Below are 19,016 nucleotides of genomic sequence, written 5' to 3'. Positions count from 1 at the left end.
TTTGGTTTAAACGCTTTCGTGATGGAAATTTCGACTTAAAGAACGAGTCACGAGGAAGACCGCCCACACAGGTGAATAACGATGAATTAAGAGAGATAGTGGAAGCCGATCCTAGTCAAACTACCCAGGAATTAGCGGCATGGTTTAACGTTACCTTACCCACAATATTGACTCACTTGCGACAAATCAATAAAATAAAAAAATACGAAAAATGGGTGCCTCATGATTTGACTGATCTGCAGAAAGAAACGCGTGTTGAAACTTGTGTTGCCTTGTTGAACCGGTACAGAAATGAAGGAATATTGGATCGAATTGTAACATGTGATGAAAAGTGGATTCTTTATGATAACCGGAAAAGAAAAATGCAATGGCCCCAGGTCAAATGCCACAACAGTGTCCTAAAGCAAAACTTACCAATAAAAAGGTAATGGTAACTGTTTGGTGGTCTCAGCATGGTGTTATTCACTATAGTTTTCTCCGATCTGGTCAAGCAATAACGGCAGATGTCTATTGTGCCGAACTCCGAACCATGTTGACAAAACTAGCAGTAAAACAGCCCCGACTCATGAATCGATCTTCACCATTATTGCTCCACGACAACGCGAGACCTCACACAGCACGAGAAACCATTTTGACCCTTCAGGAACTGCAGTTAGAAACCATTCGTCATCCTCTGTATTCACCAGACCTTGCTCCAACGGACTACCATTTTTTTCGTGATTTGGACAATTATCTACGTGACAAGAAGTTTTCTTCCCAGGAGGCAGTACAAAATGCTTTCACACAGTTTGTGCAGTCTAGATCGTCGGAGTCCTATCGCAAAGGCATTAATAACCTTCCCATTAGATGGCAGCAATGTATAGATAATAATGGCAACTATTTTGATTAAATAAATTTGTTAAAAATTTAAAAAATAAACAATTTAGATTTTCAGTACAAATCGGCAATTTCATACTTTAACCCCTATTATTAGGAAATAGTGCCATCCCTAATGACTTACCTTGACAGCATTTAAATATCTTGTTGAAAAATGTTTTTCTTACCTGGGAACAGACAAAGAACATAATAAGTAAATTTTTAAATACCAATTCTCACATAAAGGGCATGTCCGATTCATTATTAATTTTATTTTCTATTTTGGCGAAGTTTTATTTTTACGTATCTCAATAATTTTAAAATAACATCGATCACTTCTAATGGAAAGAAGCGTCTTTGGAACGTCCTTTGATTTCAGTGTAATGAAACGAACACACCCAAAAAGTTTCACATAATTAACTTTTTTAAGCTTAGACTACAAGTGGATTTTGCATTTTTTTTTTTTTACTAAAATTGAACAGAAATGTCTTTGCAATGTTCTTCAAATTCGAAATACCACTTAAACTCGTAAATTGATAAAAGTATTAATAAATATAGCACTAACTTCATTGGGTTAAAAAGACGTAAAGATGTACATTGCTTAAAAGTTACTACAGAACTTTAACCTGTGATTAAGTGTACCTAAACAGCTACAACAAAATCATTTAAGTACATGTATGTGTTTAATGTTTTTTCTCGTGGAATTTCTTATCACAAAACAATGATATAACCGGATTTAACTTGTCGTAACAATTAAGAAGTGATAAGAAGCTCCACTGAAACGTCATCCTTATTTTTATCATGAGTAACATTTAAATCGACTCTAAAAAGGTAAAACGACTAACGTGCATGTGTAAAATGTTACAGAAGAGCGATTTAAAGTAATTTTAAAAGTCTAATTTTATTTGTTATTTGGAAATACTATAGAGAATAGACGCGGGAATTTGACTGGACATTTGATACGACGCAACAACTTCTTTAAGACCATTTTTAGAGAAAAATCGAAGGGAATAGGGGAAGAGGTCCACCTAGGCGCGGCTACGTGGACAAAATAAATGAAAAGGCCAGTGTCACGTCATACGAGTATAAGGAGGTCAGTACCGTAAATTATGTTTCTGCACCATTTTACGTATTCATACGACATTTAGTTATAATTTACATTTAGTTCACAATCAGCCATTGCCGCAGTGTACTCATTTCACACCTACTAAATGTATCATTATTAGTTGTAAATTAGAACTAACAAACATTCTTAACAGTTGTCATACTATCATTTATAAGTGATATAGAACACAGAGATGATTGGAAGATTTTCCAGCGACAAGAGTATAACTTTTAAGTTTGATGATGGACACGATGAATCTGTATAGTTTTCCATAAAACAAATAAAATTAAATTTCAGATTTTTTTTCTTAAAAAAATTACTTTTCAAAACATTCTCCTGCAAAAAATTTCCAAAACGCTAAACGTTTAACCTTTCCAGGGTCGAAATATTATTTATACACACAACGCTCACAAAATTACCTGCATAGACCGTTTGATATCGCCCGTGCTAGGTGTAGAAGAAGTAGATGTCTTTGGTGAAACCGGGTCAGCCCTGTGCTCAGCCAACACCCGGTGTTCATGCTTCGTTCCAACCACTGAGTTCTTCACTTTATCTATCCTTGCTTGGATCGCTTTCCTTGATATAACCTGCGCGACATGTGAACGATGTACGAAAAATATTCACTTGTATTTCAAGATCCAGTACCATTGAATCCGATTGTTTTGCTAAGTCCTCCTTGTCAAACCGTACCTCAGTTTGTTATAATCTTTATTTTTTGAAAATAGAGTAAAATAACAGTTCGCTGGGCAAAAATGTTGTCAGCTTGCAAGCAGCCAGTGACTGCAGTCGATAAATATTCTATAGACTATCGATTAAAGTAAATAAATAGCTGAACTTGTTTCATTTCAATAATTTTCGCCCAATATTCACCCAACTGCTGAGTGTACTTAGTTAGCTTAGTGTTCATTTGAATTGCCAATTTTTTCAACTATGTCTATTAAAAATACAAAAAGAAGACATACTTTAAAGTTTTTCATTTTAAATAAATATAGCTAATAAATTCACCAGTCCTTATTAAAATATATATGAATAAAAATTGATTTCTATACTAGTAGACCAACTGTAAAAGAATAAACAAAGCAATAACGCAATTAATTAGTGATCATTAGAACGTCGTCGTAACATTCACATATTTTGGCAATATTTTATCTTCTTTCACAATCTATCGATAACACTTTCGACAACTAGTACATGACCATTTAAACATTTTTCAAAACTGGCAACCTTGCAAATGTCATTGTACTCCGACTTCAAAAAAGATAAACTATAGAATAATTTTATGTTTTTCTTTTTTGAACAACTTTTAGAGAGTAAACCCAAACGCGATACTAATTCATTATTTACTGATCTTGGAATATTGAGGTTACGTTACAATACAAACACATCAAATTATTAATACACGGACAATACGACTGACAAGGAGGACCCATAGCTCAACTTTTAACAAACCTTAGTTTTCTCATCTTTAGTACCCCCATCAGCCAATTTCCTCATTAGCCTTGCAGTTGCAGCAATTTGATGTTGTTGCGTATCTGAATTGGTTCTCGACAACCTTGTAGCAGGTCGGGGCGCTGGAGTAGTTCCACCCGTACTACTTCTTATAGTTTCGTTCCTCTTAAATGGTGTTACATCATGTTCTGTATCGGAATCGGCTGCTAAATATTGTCCACCACCAACGGAGGAAACGCCAGTCCGTAGCAGGTTTTCATGTTCAGCGTATCTAACCCTTTCATTGACAGCCACAGTGCCGTTTTTGGTTCTTTCCAGTCCTCGCTCCATTTCACCAATCTGCCTCTCGAGTTTTCGTAAAACATCATCTGATGGTGGAACTGGAGCTGGCTCGTCAGGTGGCTCGGTTTGAAAAGATTTTAAATGTATCGGGTGAGCTTTGTTGATTTCTAACTTCTTAGGTGCAATTCCCGAAGACGTCACTTCGTAATAAGCTCTTTGTGGCTGTGGGTTCCTTTCAAGCATGGCTAAGGAAACTGGTGACGGTGGCGGAGCTCCATTCACTGCAGGCTCTTGTTCAGTTGCTGCAGTCGCTTTCATCCTAAAGCTTTTTCGCATAAAGTCCTCTCGCGTTAATTTTCGTTCCATTGTTAGTAAATTACTCAAAATTTTAAAGTCATATCTCTCACTTACACTATTTACTATCACAGTTGTATCACTTATTGTTCGTCTATGTGTTAGCGTTTATGCATCTGTGAAATGCAAATACTTCATTAGCCTCATACGATGTAGCGATCGAGATAACTCCTCCAATAACAGATAATTGAAAGATAACGAGAGCACACAAGAGACTGGTCATAATCGATATTGACAAATACACAAATAGTATAAGCGACCTTGGGCGGACGAAGGGAAAGGCGTCAGTACTAATTTGCGTCTGACGTCAATTGGGAAAACTATGTGCTGACTGAATAACATGCTAGATCATACAAATTGAAAAACACTATTCAACTAAAGATATATTTGCATCACAAAGGTTCAAACGTTTAACACAGGCTTCTTAAATTTGCGAAAACATGAAATAAAAGTGAACTATTTCGATGTTTATGCAAGAAAATAGCAAAGAAGCTATTATAGTCATAGCTTGGTTAGAAATGAAATAATAAAAAATACTCCAGAACAAATAAACGTTCCTTTCGAAGTTGAAGATAGAAAAGACACTTAAAACATATAGGAAGACCATATTGGAAATGAGTTAGACACAGATAGCTCCCAACGCTACTCTACGAGAATAAAGTTCTTTTTTAATGAGACAATCATACCGTTAATCTGGTCTAAAACTTGTTAATTTAATGAACACGGTTCTCATTAAGTTGTTAATGTTATCGTGTTGTTAAATTAATCTTTTGTTCCGCTTCTTGAATTAGTAAAAGTTAATTAACTATCAACGTACCCAAATAACAGCCTGCACAGTAACAATGCGACTGACGTAAATACCAGCACTGTAGCACAATCAATATTAGTTACTTATTAACAGTCTATACATGAGCCTACGTCTTAGGCTCGTGATATTTATAGATTTCCTGGTGATGATTGATCAGGTGTGGCGTGACTTTGCTGGTAGATAGATAAGGATTATAGTTGCATTATTGTAACTACTAGAGGAAATGGTCTGATCAAGTAAAGGTCAAAATCGTTAATGAGGAAACGACTGGATAGATTTGTCATCAACATGGATTGACATGTTTGTTGGAAACTGTCTATTTAAGACTGAGGTTTTTAAATCGTCACTCGCCTTGGCAAAGTGAGAGGTTGAGGAGATCACGCGTCTATATAGGGCCATGCAACCTTTCCCGAGATCTATCGAAAAAGTAAGTCATAATTAGTAAATTAAAAAGGGCATGATACGAAAAGACGGTGCAAATCTCCAACATGGAGGAAAGCTTTCACCCAACTACCGGTGCACTAGAGTATTTATCGATCAGAATTACAAAAAACCTTGCTACGAACTTACTACCTTAACGAGATAAACCATACTGAGATTGGGTTTTTCCCAATGAAGCAGATTTATCATCGCTGGTATAGCAAAACTGCAATCTGTGACAGAGTCAGACGCTTTTGCGCTTTTTCTGAATTTGTACTCCCAATCACTGTAACTTTACAAATACTGACAACCTCGATGATCTTGGCGTTAGATGAGCTCAAATACATTTCTGGTATGAACAATTTCGAATAGTCTAAAGATTCTGGTCTTGGTGTTCCGGAAGTTATCTTGTGACTCGTCTTATAGGGAACTTTACTCCTTTTTTACTACTACGTGACTTTAGAAACAGATTATTGGTTTGATTGTCTGGTACACCCACATTCCCTAATTTTATCAGAAGCTAATAAGATCTGTAAAATACAGAAAATAACCTAGGGAAACAGGAAATTGAACTGTGAAGTAATCAAACAAAAAAGAAACGCGACCACAGACCATACCAGCTCTGCAGATACGGAGTTGTAATTCGATAAGGGTATTAGTGACCGCAGTCATGAATATATTAGGGTTGACACAGAGCATAAAACAAAGAAAAAACGTTGTAGAGAGAATTTGTAATATTCTTTTTTTAACTTAAAAAAGTATATTACAAATTCTTCAGCTAAGATAAATTTTAAGATAAAATTTCCGAAAACCAGTGACAGGCAACCACAATTCTGGAAACAAAAATAAACATGCGACCCCTATATCCAGAGTTAATAAAGTTAGTTCGACATTATCTGCTAGTAAAACAATTGTATTACTTATTGTGCGACGCAGCCCTGACATTTTTTATCAGCATCAGACAATACTTATAGACCACAAAGTCGACTATCTATTTCCGTATACAAATATCTTCAATACTAACGAAGGTAATAAGTACATTATATTTACAATGTTTACAATGACAGTCGAAGACGTAAGACGCGAAAAAAAATCATTAACAATAATTGGTGAAGGATTTGGACACAACGATAAAACAAATGATACAAACAAAAAATATTAGTAACGTAGGTAAATGAACACGATTACGAATCAAATTATCAGGTTGAAAGGAAGCCATTCCTTTCGTGTAGTGATTATTATAGTGACTCAATAACATCCTTATTGACAATCCATCCATGCCATATTCAGAACAAGAAACCAAATAAGTTTTACAACGGGACCTATTTCATATCGAGAATAAAATAACAACTGTTCATATTTTTCTATACCATTTCAGAGTGAAAAGTTGTTTGGTTTCCTGTACTCAATTTGCACTTCAGAGGATGTCAGCTAGAGACGATCTAAAGTATTTGGGTTGATTTTTTTATTAAATTATTTCATTTGTAACAGTGCGATTCGACATTGGGACATTTCTTTAGCGCATTATCAAAGCCAAATCCTAAACGAAGTTTTCTGATCCGTTGCAAGAGGTGCGAGCGAGACAAGCGTCGCATCGCGTTATCTTCGGTATCTGCAATAGAAAGAGACAACAGGTGTTAGTGGGAACACCTTTGAACACCTGTACCCAACACAGCTGCACACAAAGCCGCACCTGAAACGACAAGGGGTGTTCCGTTTTCTGATGAAAAAATCGTTGACTGTTTTTCTAATATTTTCAAACTACAAAATAGGTTATAACTCTACTTTCATCCGCTTCAGAAAATTATGATAATGCCCCTTCAGTTCTTTTCATTACTAAATTTATCATATCTCGAATAAATTATCTTTTAATTAAGTTATAATATAGATTCAAAAGATATATGAGATCGCCATGGCGTTTCCGAAATAGTAGCCGGTTTCTTTTAAGTAGTCATCGGATAATCGGATGCTTAACCTATTCGTTTGGAAATGACTTTTTGTATCAAAAAATGTCACGACATCGGGATTTGGGAAATTATTAAATGTGAGTCAGAAGATGTAGAATCTTATGTAACATTTAATCATATTTAGTTATTACTACGTAATCTACCGTAAGCCACAAAATTAGATGCGTTTTTTCATAAATCACTTTATTTTTGAATTGGTCTATTATACTCCGCAATAAAATTATAAAGCATTGAAAATAATGACTATGTATCAAATTTAAATGTGGCACGACTGTGGCTTGAATTCACAATTCACTCTGCTTGAATTCAAATTTTTCCCGTACTAACATGGTTCATTTTGCTTCGGTAGAGCGACGGAGACACCGGCCTTATTTCAGAATTTATTTCTTTTACAAAAGAAATTAAAGCCATTTGAAAAATGTATATCGTATAGTATACGTGTTCTAAAAAACATTGGTATTATGTAATACAGCGGTTTTCTTGTAAAATTTCGAGGTTTTACACCGTATAGTAATCAGTTTATATCCTCAATTTTAACCCTTTGACTGTTACGCGAAATCAACCAGTCATTTGAGGTTGTATAGACTCTTAATTCTAAATACTGTATCAAAATTAGTAGTGCCACCGGTGGAGCGCCACAATATATATATATATATATATATATTTTTTTTTTATTGCACCAAATAAAATACATCAGAAATATTAGATGGCGCTGTTGTAGCGTTTTTATAAGGTCTAAGAAGCCGTTTCCATAATTCGACGGCAATGCATGTAAAAAATTCACTTTTAGGTATAAAAGCATCCATCCGCATTCCGATCACTAAAAATATTTTAAAAAAGTGTCGACGAACATCTCTTAGTTTTGAATCGACAGTCAACGATGTTTATCCAAAAACGGATCACCTTTTACCCACCACCGCACCTGTGTAAATGGACGGACAGAAAGCGACACAAAAATGGCATCATACATAGAACATGTCTTCCACCACGATAAGATATTGTTCACGTACTTGTATCTTGGCGATTGTGTACAGATGATAAGCTTTGTTTGGTTATTGATACGATGTTATAGGGAAAATTTATTAGAACGTTTTTCCTTACAGTCTTTCGACTATATTTGACTAGTCCAACTGACTCCCATTTCGATCAGTGTTTAATTCATCGACTCATCCGAAGAACAAAATACGGTGTGATTATACAGCGAAAGGAGGTTAAAACATAATCTCGTTATTCAAATAAAGGTGTTTTCAGATTTTTATGTATTTATTATTTCATTTCGGAAATATAAGCTCGAACAACAGTCGATGGATATCCGCAGTCAAGAACAGCAAACGAAATGTACAATGTCCCGAGAATAAGCAGCATCTTGCGCATAGGTCTTTGTTCTACGGATGAGTCGAATTACGCATTGTAGTAATAAATTTTCAAGTCGTATTATATGGATATCGCACTTTTGGTGTAATAACGCCACATCTGCAAAATGACAACTTTTAGGTTTTTGTTTTTTAAAGATCCTACGAACAAATGCATCAACACATGCAGCGAATTAGAATAATTTTCCTTTAACATTCTATTATATTTTACGTTAAAAATGTTTATAAGTAACAGAAATCAAACTATGTTATGTTGATTAATGAATGTTAAATAGCAATAGCTCTCGATTACGGCGAAGGATACCAGGTTTTTTTAATGATACCAAGTGCAGAGCTTTAAATCGCAAACATCTGAGGGGTACTGCCACAACCCCACGTGACTGTAATTTCACCAACATCCTTATTGCGATTAGTAACTTTCGCTAAATTTACTACCTCTTTTATCTTTGAGAACAACGGAAGCAGAAATAACAGTAATCAACAATGAACAGAACTAAATTCAACTTAAAAGTTAAACATAAACTTAACCAAGCTATAATAGTTATTTGTATGAGTAAAGGTTAAACAAGTGACTAATACACATTCACCATCTGTTGTGACCGATCCAAGGTCCCTTGACGCTAATCGAGTTTAATTTTGTATGTAACATCGTTTGTCTTACCAATATTACGGTATAACGAGTTAAGACCAAAGATGGAAGAATTCTGTGAAAGATAGTATAAACATGTCGTTCGCTTGGTGGTAAGCGACATGCCTGTCGGTCAGATTTTTAAATCACAAAGACCGTGGAGACATAATCTGACAAGTCCCATGTGCCTATAGTTTAATCAGCACCCTCAGGCGATTGCATCGATGCAATCGCTTATAAATCACAAATGTAGCAATGCAACGTGCGTTTGTATCGATGCAGTCATCGCTGCTTGAAAACGCCGTGTGTAACCGCTCTTAACCTTCAAAACCGAAACGCAGTAATGCTCGTGGCAGATATAGGTAAAGATGCAGTACTTCCCTGGACGAACTCTTTCACAAGGAGCTCTACTGCTACTAATATATCTCTAGTGCTAATGATACAGTGTTGACAATACAGTAACCTCCAATCTAAAATACTTATTTTTTCAATTATATCTGAAGAATATTTAAACAGATTTAATTACTATAAAGTATTAAGTGTTAAAGCTTTAAGAACACAAAAGTGATTAGGCGTCAGATTGGATGGCAGCACCATAATTAATGAGATCGGAAAATGGAGCAAAACAAACTGAAACTAAGTCAATTTCAGCTGATTTTTTTTCACTTCATCAATCATGGACACTTGGATAGTATTCAAGAGGATGACAGGTTATGTCAAGATTTAAGTTAGAAACAATTTTGTAAATTCGACATACCGTAATAAGAATTTGAAAAGGGTGCTCAAAGGAATTTAATAGCAAATATATATTTTACAGAACAAATGCTCAGCTATTATATTTTTGTCAAGATCATTTCTCTTGTTCAGGCGTTGATTATGTAACAATAAGATCTGTTATACACGGTGATTCATAGCAGCGATGCAAACGCGTTGCAATTTCGATGCAGTAGCGATGCAGTCGCTAATCGTCTATCTTTACTCACACGCGCGACTTTAAGCAGCGATGCTAACGCGCGATTGCATCGGTACAATTGAGATTTATAAGCGATTGCATAGATATCGCATATAAATCGCAAATGTAGCGATGCAAAGTCGCCGTGTGTAACCGCTCTTAAAGTAAAAATCAGTGCTAAACTTAGTTTGGAGAATAAATTCAAAGAAATGCCATCTATATTATTTATTACGAACTAACAAACCAAAAAGTATAATATCATTGAGAAACATTAGATTTGGAATTTTTTCAGCGACAGTTTATTGTTTTCACAAATTATCATAATTGTAAATTTCAATTGAACTTTTACAAAATGTTTAAATATCTTTGAATTTTCTTTAATTTTACACTTGTTATTTAGTACGACATACCTACAGTTCGTATCTACAGTTTTAAACATGTACTAAAGTTAATTTCTATGAATTGATGCCCCATGGTACAACTTACAATACTATTACAGAATAATACTACTAATAATTAAACCATGTAGTTTAACAGTCAATAATGGTTGAGTTGACCAACGTCTGTGGTGACCGTGTCCAAAAGTAACCAGCAACAGTCAGAAATTTCAATTCCGAGTTACTGAACACGTCAAAACCATTAATCCTAATTAGGGATTCTATCCAGGCTAGAGGCGCGTAGAATGAAGGCATCATTTTACTTTACTTACCTTACTACTTTAGTGCCTTCGTGTGTTTTAGATTTAGAGAGAACTGAGGGTGTCGACGATGACGATGATTTTTGTAAAACAAACGAAATTTCATAAAAATAATCTGATTTAGTGTTGGTGTAGTTGACTTACAGGAGTTCCCAAATTTCAACGAATAAAAGTACTATGTTTCATAATAAGAATTCCATATTAAACGGTTTTGGAAGAATTAAAAATAACCCATATAATCAGCGCAAATAGTTTTAAAACTTAACGTTAGAAGAATGTGTTATCGTTTATGCTAAAAACGTGACAATGACAATGTGACATTTTATTGCGATTTCATATCTCTTCGACGTTAGCACGATGTAAAATAGATTTTATCTGTAATAAATAAGACACGGAACTAATTTGGATAATGTCGGCTTCGGCATGACTTTAAGAAGGATTAGTAATATAACGAAGAAATGTAGAAAGTGGAGTTATCTAAATAACGCTTGACAAGACGTCTACAGTGGAACAGATGGGAACGAGTCTACTTTAACGAGAGTTCACCATCTTGGTCAAATGCGAATTAGTTTTCTAAAGTTGTTAGTTTTTTCCAAAATCAATGTGCTGTATAAACACGTATAAAATATTCTACATTCTACTGAAGTCGCTAACAACGAAATTTAGAAGTAACTTTAAGTAAAATATATTTTTCTTATAATACCAAGTGACGGCACGAACAAGTCGTGCATGTGATGGTAAGCTACACGCCTATCCATAACAGTTGCAGTGCCACTCAGAGCTTTAAATCGCAAAGATCTTAAGGGACACTGCCACTGTGCCCATCACCCAGAGGCAGTCACATGTACATATCTGTAATTTGCTTAAATAACTGAAATAGGTAAGGGGTAGTACATCCCTGTACGAACTCTCGAACAAGGAATTCTACTGCAATTAATTATTAACTGCGCAAAAGCTGGAAGCACGAAGGCAACCCTGAACTATTCCCCGAAGAAGGTATTCCGAAATATCCCAAAACCTACAGCACACCATCGTAAAGTCCAAAAACGGATATGGGTTGTTTACCTTGTATGACTTACATTTACGGAGTACACTACAGTCGTCATAACCATTTCTAGGTTACGATGGAGGTATATGGCTCGCTCATACGCGCATTCGCTTTTGGGTACATAAACACATATGGTACTATGATTCATTATCGACTAGAGAGTGTTGGTAAGACTATTGAGTAATATATATTCGTATTTTTGTGAGGTTTGTTTTGAAATAGACTACATGCGTGTTAATGAGACGTACAGTCGGTATTATGGTCGCGTTCTACTGGATATTAAGATCGTCAATAAAGATTTCTATACAAAAATAGAGCCAAAGATAAAAACCTTTCATGAGAAACGCATTATCCGAATGTGTCACGCGACGTTGTTGATTCAGCGGCGGTAATTCGACCGAAATAAACGATGCCGACGAAAATAAACGGCACTTGAGTGATTTCGGGTTATTTTCGGTTGGACGGTTAATTATAGCATTTTCACTTATAGGATTTGCAGATAAGCTGACAGAAACGATATTAGACAATAGCGTTGACTTGGGCATATTTGACGTCTATCACGCCTTTCATTTATCGGAAAAAGACAAAGAGACCTTTATGTATATACACTTTTACTATATGCAAGACATTTTTAGTATTAACTTTAAGTAAAATATATTTTTCAAGCGACGGCACGAGCAAGTCGTGCGTGTGATGGTAAGCTACACACCTATCCATAACAGCAATACCACTCAGAGCTTTAAATCGCAAAGATCTTAGGTGCACTGCCTCTGCGCCCATCACCCTGAGACATAAGTTGAAAAGTCCCATGTGCTTGTAATTTCACCAGCACCCTTACCCTTCAAAACCGGAACGCAGTAATGCGAGCATTACTGCTTGGTGGCAGAAAGACGTAAGGTAGTAATTGCCAGGATGAACTCTTTCACAAGGAGCTCTACTGCTACTTTCAAAGCAGTTCTAATAATCTAATTATTAGAATCACATACACTTTTTAAGACAAAACGATAGGTTCATACTAACTGTAATCGGATGTATATTCGTTAAAACAAAAGTAACTATAAAAAAGCCTTTCCCCCGCTCTTTCCCCAGCTAATCTGTCAACCTTTTCTTTTTTTTCATACACCTATATCCATTAGTGTTGCCACTTTGTTCTTTGATTATAGTCAAGTCAAATCAATAATTTAATTTATTTAAATGTTATAGTTATTGCAAATAGTAATAATTGACGAATTCATATAGCTTTCGTTGACGTAATTAAGAATGAGTACATTGATGCAGACGGATGAGAGAAAGTGGAGGCTTGCGCTTTTTCTCCCAATTTCATATAGAGAAAGAATGCGTTTAGATTTGTCAAATTAGCTTAAGAATGTAGATGACATGTATTTATATCACGAATTTAAAATAGTAGATTATGTGACTGTTACATAGTGAAAGGCATTAAAATACGAGTGTGGGTTTTTGTTTTAATACCTAATTATGTACACTTACATACACTGCTTTATCTACATACGTATTATAAGTTCTCTCTGATGTGTTCAGGAACCGCACGTTACGACCGACGAAATGGCGGCAAATAAAAACTTTTATCACGCATGTCACACAACCGTAGTTTTTATTTTTAATTCATAGACAAACTAGAATCGGCCCCAGGTATCATACCGTTCGATATCAAGTAACGTGTGAAATTGTCAAAATTGTTTGCTATCGAGATTTCATTTCGAATAAAACTTCATCTCGACTGATATTAGAATTGAGGTCAAATCAAATTGTTTTATTTATCAGAGATGTTCGAAATTTGAATGTAATAATAACATCGAATTCGAAGTTATTATGAAGCAGTAATAACATTTTCACAGATAATAAATTTGTTCTAACAAACCAGTTTACCTTTATGCTGGTAATTTGCAGTTTTTGAACATATTATAGAGAGTTTACCATATTATGTGTGTAGATAAAAGGTTTTTAAATTATGACTTAAATTGAATTCGACGCACTTACAACTAGTATTGCTATGACGAATCGGCATTAAAACGATATTTTTGATATTACAATACGTCATTCGACAAATTGACATATAAGAAAATACGGTCTGTTACATCGAAACCGGTGTTTGAATCAAATATGGTAATGCGCTTTATTTGGTCACGACAGCTTTATTAAATGGTTTATACTTTTTATGATCGATTAAACGTAAGCGGAAAACTTGATAGTAGAAGCTAAGGCTAGGGATAAATGGAATTAAACATACGCCAGGTCGCATATTTCTAAAAGGTTTTGTTTTAATAACAAGAATACCGCATTGTCGAGTTTCGGGTTAATTCAAAACAATCATAATATAATAGGTAAGGGTAAGGTAATAAATTTCATGTGAATTGTATGAGAGTGTATGGGTGTATGGGTTTAGATTGCTGGCAAATGCACGTACACAGTGAAAAACATAGCCGAGTGTACATTGTTTGATAGCGAGTCTAAAGCGTAGTTTCAAGTAAATAGACCGCACAAACAATAGAACAGATGCATTGAACAACCTGTGTACCCCTCTCGTATAACAAGCACTAGAAATAACTGTCTGTAACTTTATCTACAAAGTTATATATACTGTCAATTTAATCCTGATTCTACGTAAATATTGAAGACTTTACTTTGGATTGACGGTAAATGATTCTTGGTTTGTGGTAACCCTAGCTACAAAGTTATGCATGCTATCGCTTTGGACATTATTTCTTAACACGTAAAGGTGGTAGTCGCAGATGCGATTCCAAAAGTAGTAATTGTTTAGACGACCGCACTCTTCCGCTACGGTGCTCGAGTTTGCAATATCATACTGTTGTATTTTAAACGCTCCGGAACCACAATACCGTGTTTGCTATCGTCGGTCACATTGCCGCGTAATATCAAGAGTCTTCCTAATAACCAGCAAACTATAATGAGAAAACCGCTAAACACCCAATGTCTACAAATGTGCTAAATATAATTACATTGCCCAGGCAAGTATGACGTTTTGTATGATAAACGTATTGTTCCAGATACCCACCCTATGGTTATATAAAATACATAGCGCTAAATTTTTATTTCATATCGAGTTATTAGGTTTTCGCGATTGTTACATATAGGTAATGAAAATATTTTCATCTGAATCGCGTATATTTGTTTTTTTCAAACAAACAAACATTTCGGGACCTTTACAGGTTCCATGGTCACGGCCGACTAAGATATGTTAAACTAACAGTTATGTTTAATATTAATACAAAAAACCACACCATTTTCCACTATTGTTACAAAAGATATTAATTAAATTAAAAATATATATAAAAGAAACATTCCAATTTGCGCTACATGTGTTTTACAAATTTTTTTTTTTACTAAATTCAATTTTTTTGTTTCTTTGATAAAACAAACGATTTAGATCCGAAAAAATAGTTTCATTTCCTATTTTTATTTCATATTTTATTTTTTGTTTCATAGATGAGCAAATTACACTTTAAATCGTCATATTGATTAAACTCTACTGCTCATACGTAAAGCAGACTTCCCTGAGAAGAATGAGCACGATTCTCTAGAGAATTGCTCCTTCTAAATAAACATTTGTATACATTTATCATTTACAATATTTATTTTAAATAATAAACATACATCCGAACAAGAAGAAAGAGTTAAACGAGTCACTACCATGGATTTTTGTCATCCACACAATTGACTATAAAGTTCATTGTGCTATATTATATTATATATTCTTTACGAAAATTCGCTTCCATTTCCCTACGCCGCAAAATAAATTGATCCTTACAGTATATGTCATCGATACGATATATATTCCTCGTATTAATTTTGTGTCACTATCTTAAATAAAAAAATTGCTATTCTTCTTAACACAAATTACATTTCAATAAATACTATGACGCTAGTGTAAAAACGTTATTTTCTTCTACCTCTCTCTTTTAAAATACTCTAGGGTGAAGACACATTTCACAGGATAAAGATTCTATCAATACGGCGACACTGCTCCAAAACAAAATGCCTGCTAAACAATACTACTAATACTCGAAAGCCTTGGACGCCTACCGCATAAACACTGTATCGAGGCTCTGACATTGGGCCTTCTAACGGTTTTATAGCTTGAATAAGCATAAGTCCAACCTAGGCTAAGTAAGAATAGAGACTAGATTCTGCCTAGACAGTGCTTTTTTCATAAGCACAATTTTATTTACCATACCAATTATGATACCTGGTCATACCGACATGTTAAGTTAGCGACACACCTGTCCATAACAGCTACAGTGCCGCTCCGAATTTTAAATCGCAAGGATATGAGAGGCATTCCCACCGTGACATACTTAAGTTGAAAATTTTAAGTGCCTGTAATATAACCAGCACCCTTCAAAACCGAAACAAGTAATGCTCACATTACTGCTGAGCGGCAGAAATAGGTAACGTGACTGTACTACCCTGGACGAACTCTTTCTCCCTGTAAAAGCTTTACTGCTAACTATTGTTGCCTGTAAAGGACACAAGAAACTTAGTACCAGGGAAACATGTGCCCTAGACAGAGAAGGTAAAGACGATCGGAGCTCATAAAATCCTATAGGTCTTTCTGTTGATTAGCCTATGATTAAGTCACACTAATAACAATAACTTTTAGGCCACGGGAGGGACGAGCTAAAATAGATAACCAAAATAATTAATACGTATCATTCGCCGGTTTTTGAACTTAAGTCCTTGACCTCCGCCGACTGTGCACAGCCTGGGAATACCGCCTCTTATATTAAAATTTCCAAATGTATCGATTAGGCCAAGAGAGGCGAGAATTGTATATAGATAATAAATAGTAATAGTTGAAATTTGATACAGTGATAAATAGGCGTATGTGTAAACCATTGTGCGTCGGCGTCTGCACTGCAATAACCATAAAGAAATGTCATAATTTCAACACGAATCATTAACAAATGAGTTTTTAATCCAAAGACTAATGCAAAATCCAACCTACGCTTAGCTACTACGATGGCAGCACACTAGACAGTCCAGCCAGTTAGGCTGTTCATTTCGGGCAGTCCGTTTCACTAAACGAACAGCAGTCCAAAAAACCTTTTTTTTAAATATCAAATTAAAAAAATATATAGTCTATAAAACAGGGGTGGGCAACTGTTTCAACAGGGGGCCAGAAAAATCTAAGAACAATTACGATAAACGCATTTTTTATGACTTGATGTGACGGGACGAACAAGTGGTGCACCTAAGGTGGCGGTAAACGACACGCCTGTCCATAACAGTTGCAATGAAACACAAAGCTTTAAATCACAACGACCTGCAGGGCACTGCCACATTACTGCTTGGCGACAGAAATAGGTGAAGTGGCAGTATTTCCCTAGACGAACTCTTTCACAAGGATGTCACTATTAAATTTAAACTATTATCATTATGTGTGTACGTTAACATATATATGTTATTTTGTGTGTCGATATCCGACGAGGCTTTTTGAAGGCCATACAAAGGATTGTAAGTAAGAACTTTAGAAGGGATACTGGCCGCATTACAGTCCAACACTGTTCCATAGTATACAATCTCAATACACATTAACGTACAGATTTATTATTTTGTTCATCTCTATAATATGTGATTCATGAAATTGTACGCATTAATGTTTTCATGTACTTTTATGTTGTATAATGTGAATTCGTGTATTTGCGCTGAATAAAGGTTTTATCTATCTAAATGTATACTGCCGACCACTAACAATACCAGGTGTGTGTGGCGGTTTAAAAAAGTTTTCAACTCCGCCATTTTGAAAAAAAAGAAACGGCCGAGCGTTAACAAAAACGAGTTTTTGCGCAAACTTCTTTTCCGTTCAAAACTTTACTGCGTTTTTATTTAGCCCGGGTGATGAACGAGAAATAAATTTCTTTTGGACAATTTAAATTAACAGATGGGCGTCAATAGAATATAATGATACGTCACAGTACATTTATGAAAATTAACTGGCTGTTCTTGACAAAGCCACAAATTCATTTAAGTGGCAATGTATAACGCTACTACAATAAAATTTAGGGTGATATTCAAAATCTGCCATTTACGAGGTTTAAAACTATACTGAAACATGCTTTATATTTTAGGTTACATCTTCTTTCAAGTTTGAAATAAATATTGTAAATGATAAATGTGGACTAATTTTTATTTATAAAGATTTCGTTATTCATTGTTCTTAGGAGAATCTGCCTTAGAGATGACCAGTAGAGTTTAATCAATATTACGATTTCAAGTGTAATTTGCTTACGTATGAAATAAAGATTATTCGATAATGACGGTACAGTCGCAACTGTTACCTTAGAAATAATAAACCAGTTGATTGACAATTAAGTGAATTGTGCCATTCACAATCGGTGAAATTTGGATCGCGTTGCGCAAGAAGTGATGGAGTTTTACAAATAGCATTGTATTTAAATTAATTACGAACAATGTTTAGGTTTTAATAAGCAAAAATGTTTGTATAATATTCAATGAATACATAGTAACAGTAGAGCTGTTTGTGAAAGAGTTCATCCAGAGAAGTACTGCCACTTACCTATTTCTAACAAGCAGTAATGTCAGCATTACTGTGTTCCGGTTTTGAAGGGTAAGGGTACTGGTGAAATTACACGCACACGGGATTTCTCAATTTATCTCTCAGGGTGACGGGCGCAGTGGCGGTGCCCCTCGGATCTTTGCGATTTAAAGCTCTGAGTGGCACTGCAACTATTATGGACAGGCATGTAGCTTAACTTCAGGCGCACGACTTGTTCGTCTCGTTACTTAAGTACATATAAAAAATAAAAATGTAATACAACTCATACCGTCTATCTTCTGTACCATTAAGCAAGATTTCCTAAGCAATGTATTTGACTTACTCATAGATATCCTTGATACTACTTAATTTCATATTCACACACTAAGATCCACTTGCACTAAACTTAAGTACGCTTTAAACCAATACTAAACTTGATAAGACACTGTTAACACAATGACATTTGTATTGGTGTAAGACATACAGCAGCTGGTATATGTGCCTCTACCAGACTTCTCCGGTGTCGGTTAGACTTTTTTATGA

General features: G+C 35.1%; 1 protein-coding gene across 12 annotated transcripts in view; it reads right to left on the bottom strand.

Moving 5' to 3' along the window:
• Nucleotides 1-19,016, bottom strand: part of LOC113233565 (MAP/microtubule affinity-regulating kinase 3-like) — a 324,769-nt gene that overhangs the window by 126,069 nt on the left and 179,684 nt on the right. For 10 of the 12 annotated variants that reach the window (XM_026468700.1, XM_026468693.1, XM_026468692.1 and 7 more), the window contains exons 2-3: nucleotides 3,410-4,161; nucleotides 2,380-2,547 (exon numbers count right to left, since the gene is read on the bottom strand). The exons of the other annotated variants lie outside the window; for them this stretch is intronic. In XM_026468700.1, the coding sequence (XP_026324485.1) occupies nucleotides 2,380-2,547; nucleotides 3,410-4,057 (816 nt within the window). In that variant the 5' untranslated portion in view covers nucleotides 4,058-4,161. The remainder of the gene's footprint in view (nucleotides 1-2,379; nucleotides 2,548-3,409; nucleotides 4,162-19,016) is intronic. 12 annotated transcript variants of the gene reach the window in all.

The sequence above is a fragment of the Hyposmocoma kahamanoa genome, unplaced genomic scaffold (genome assembly GCF_003589595.1).
Source record: "Hyposmocoma kahamanoa isolate Upper Pololo Valley unplaced genomic scaffold, ASM358959v1 79, whole genome shotgun sequence".
Taxonomy (NCBI): Eukaryota; Metazoa; Arthropoda; class Insecta; order Lepidoptera; family Cosmopterigidae; genus Hyposmocoma; species Hyposmocoma kahamanoa.
Note: the sequence above shows the minus strand (reverse complement) of the source record. Positions and strands in the feature narration are given on the sequence as shown.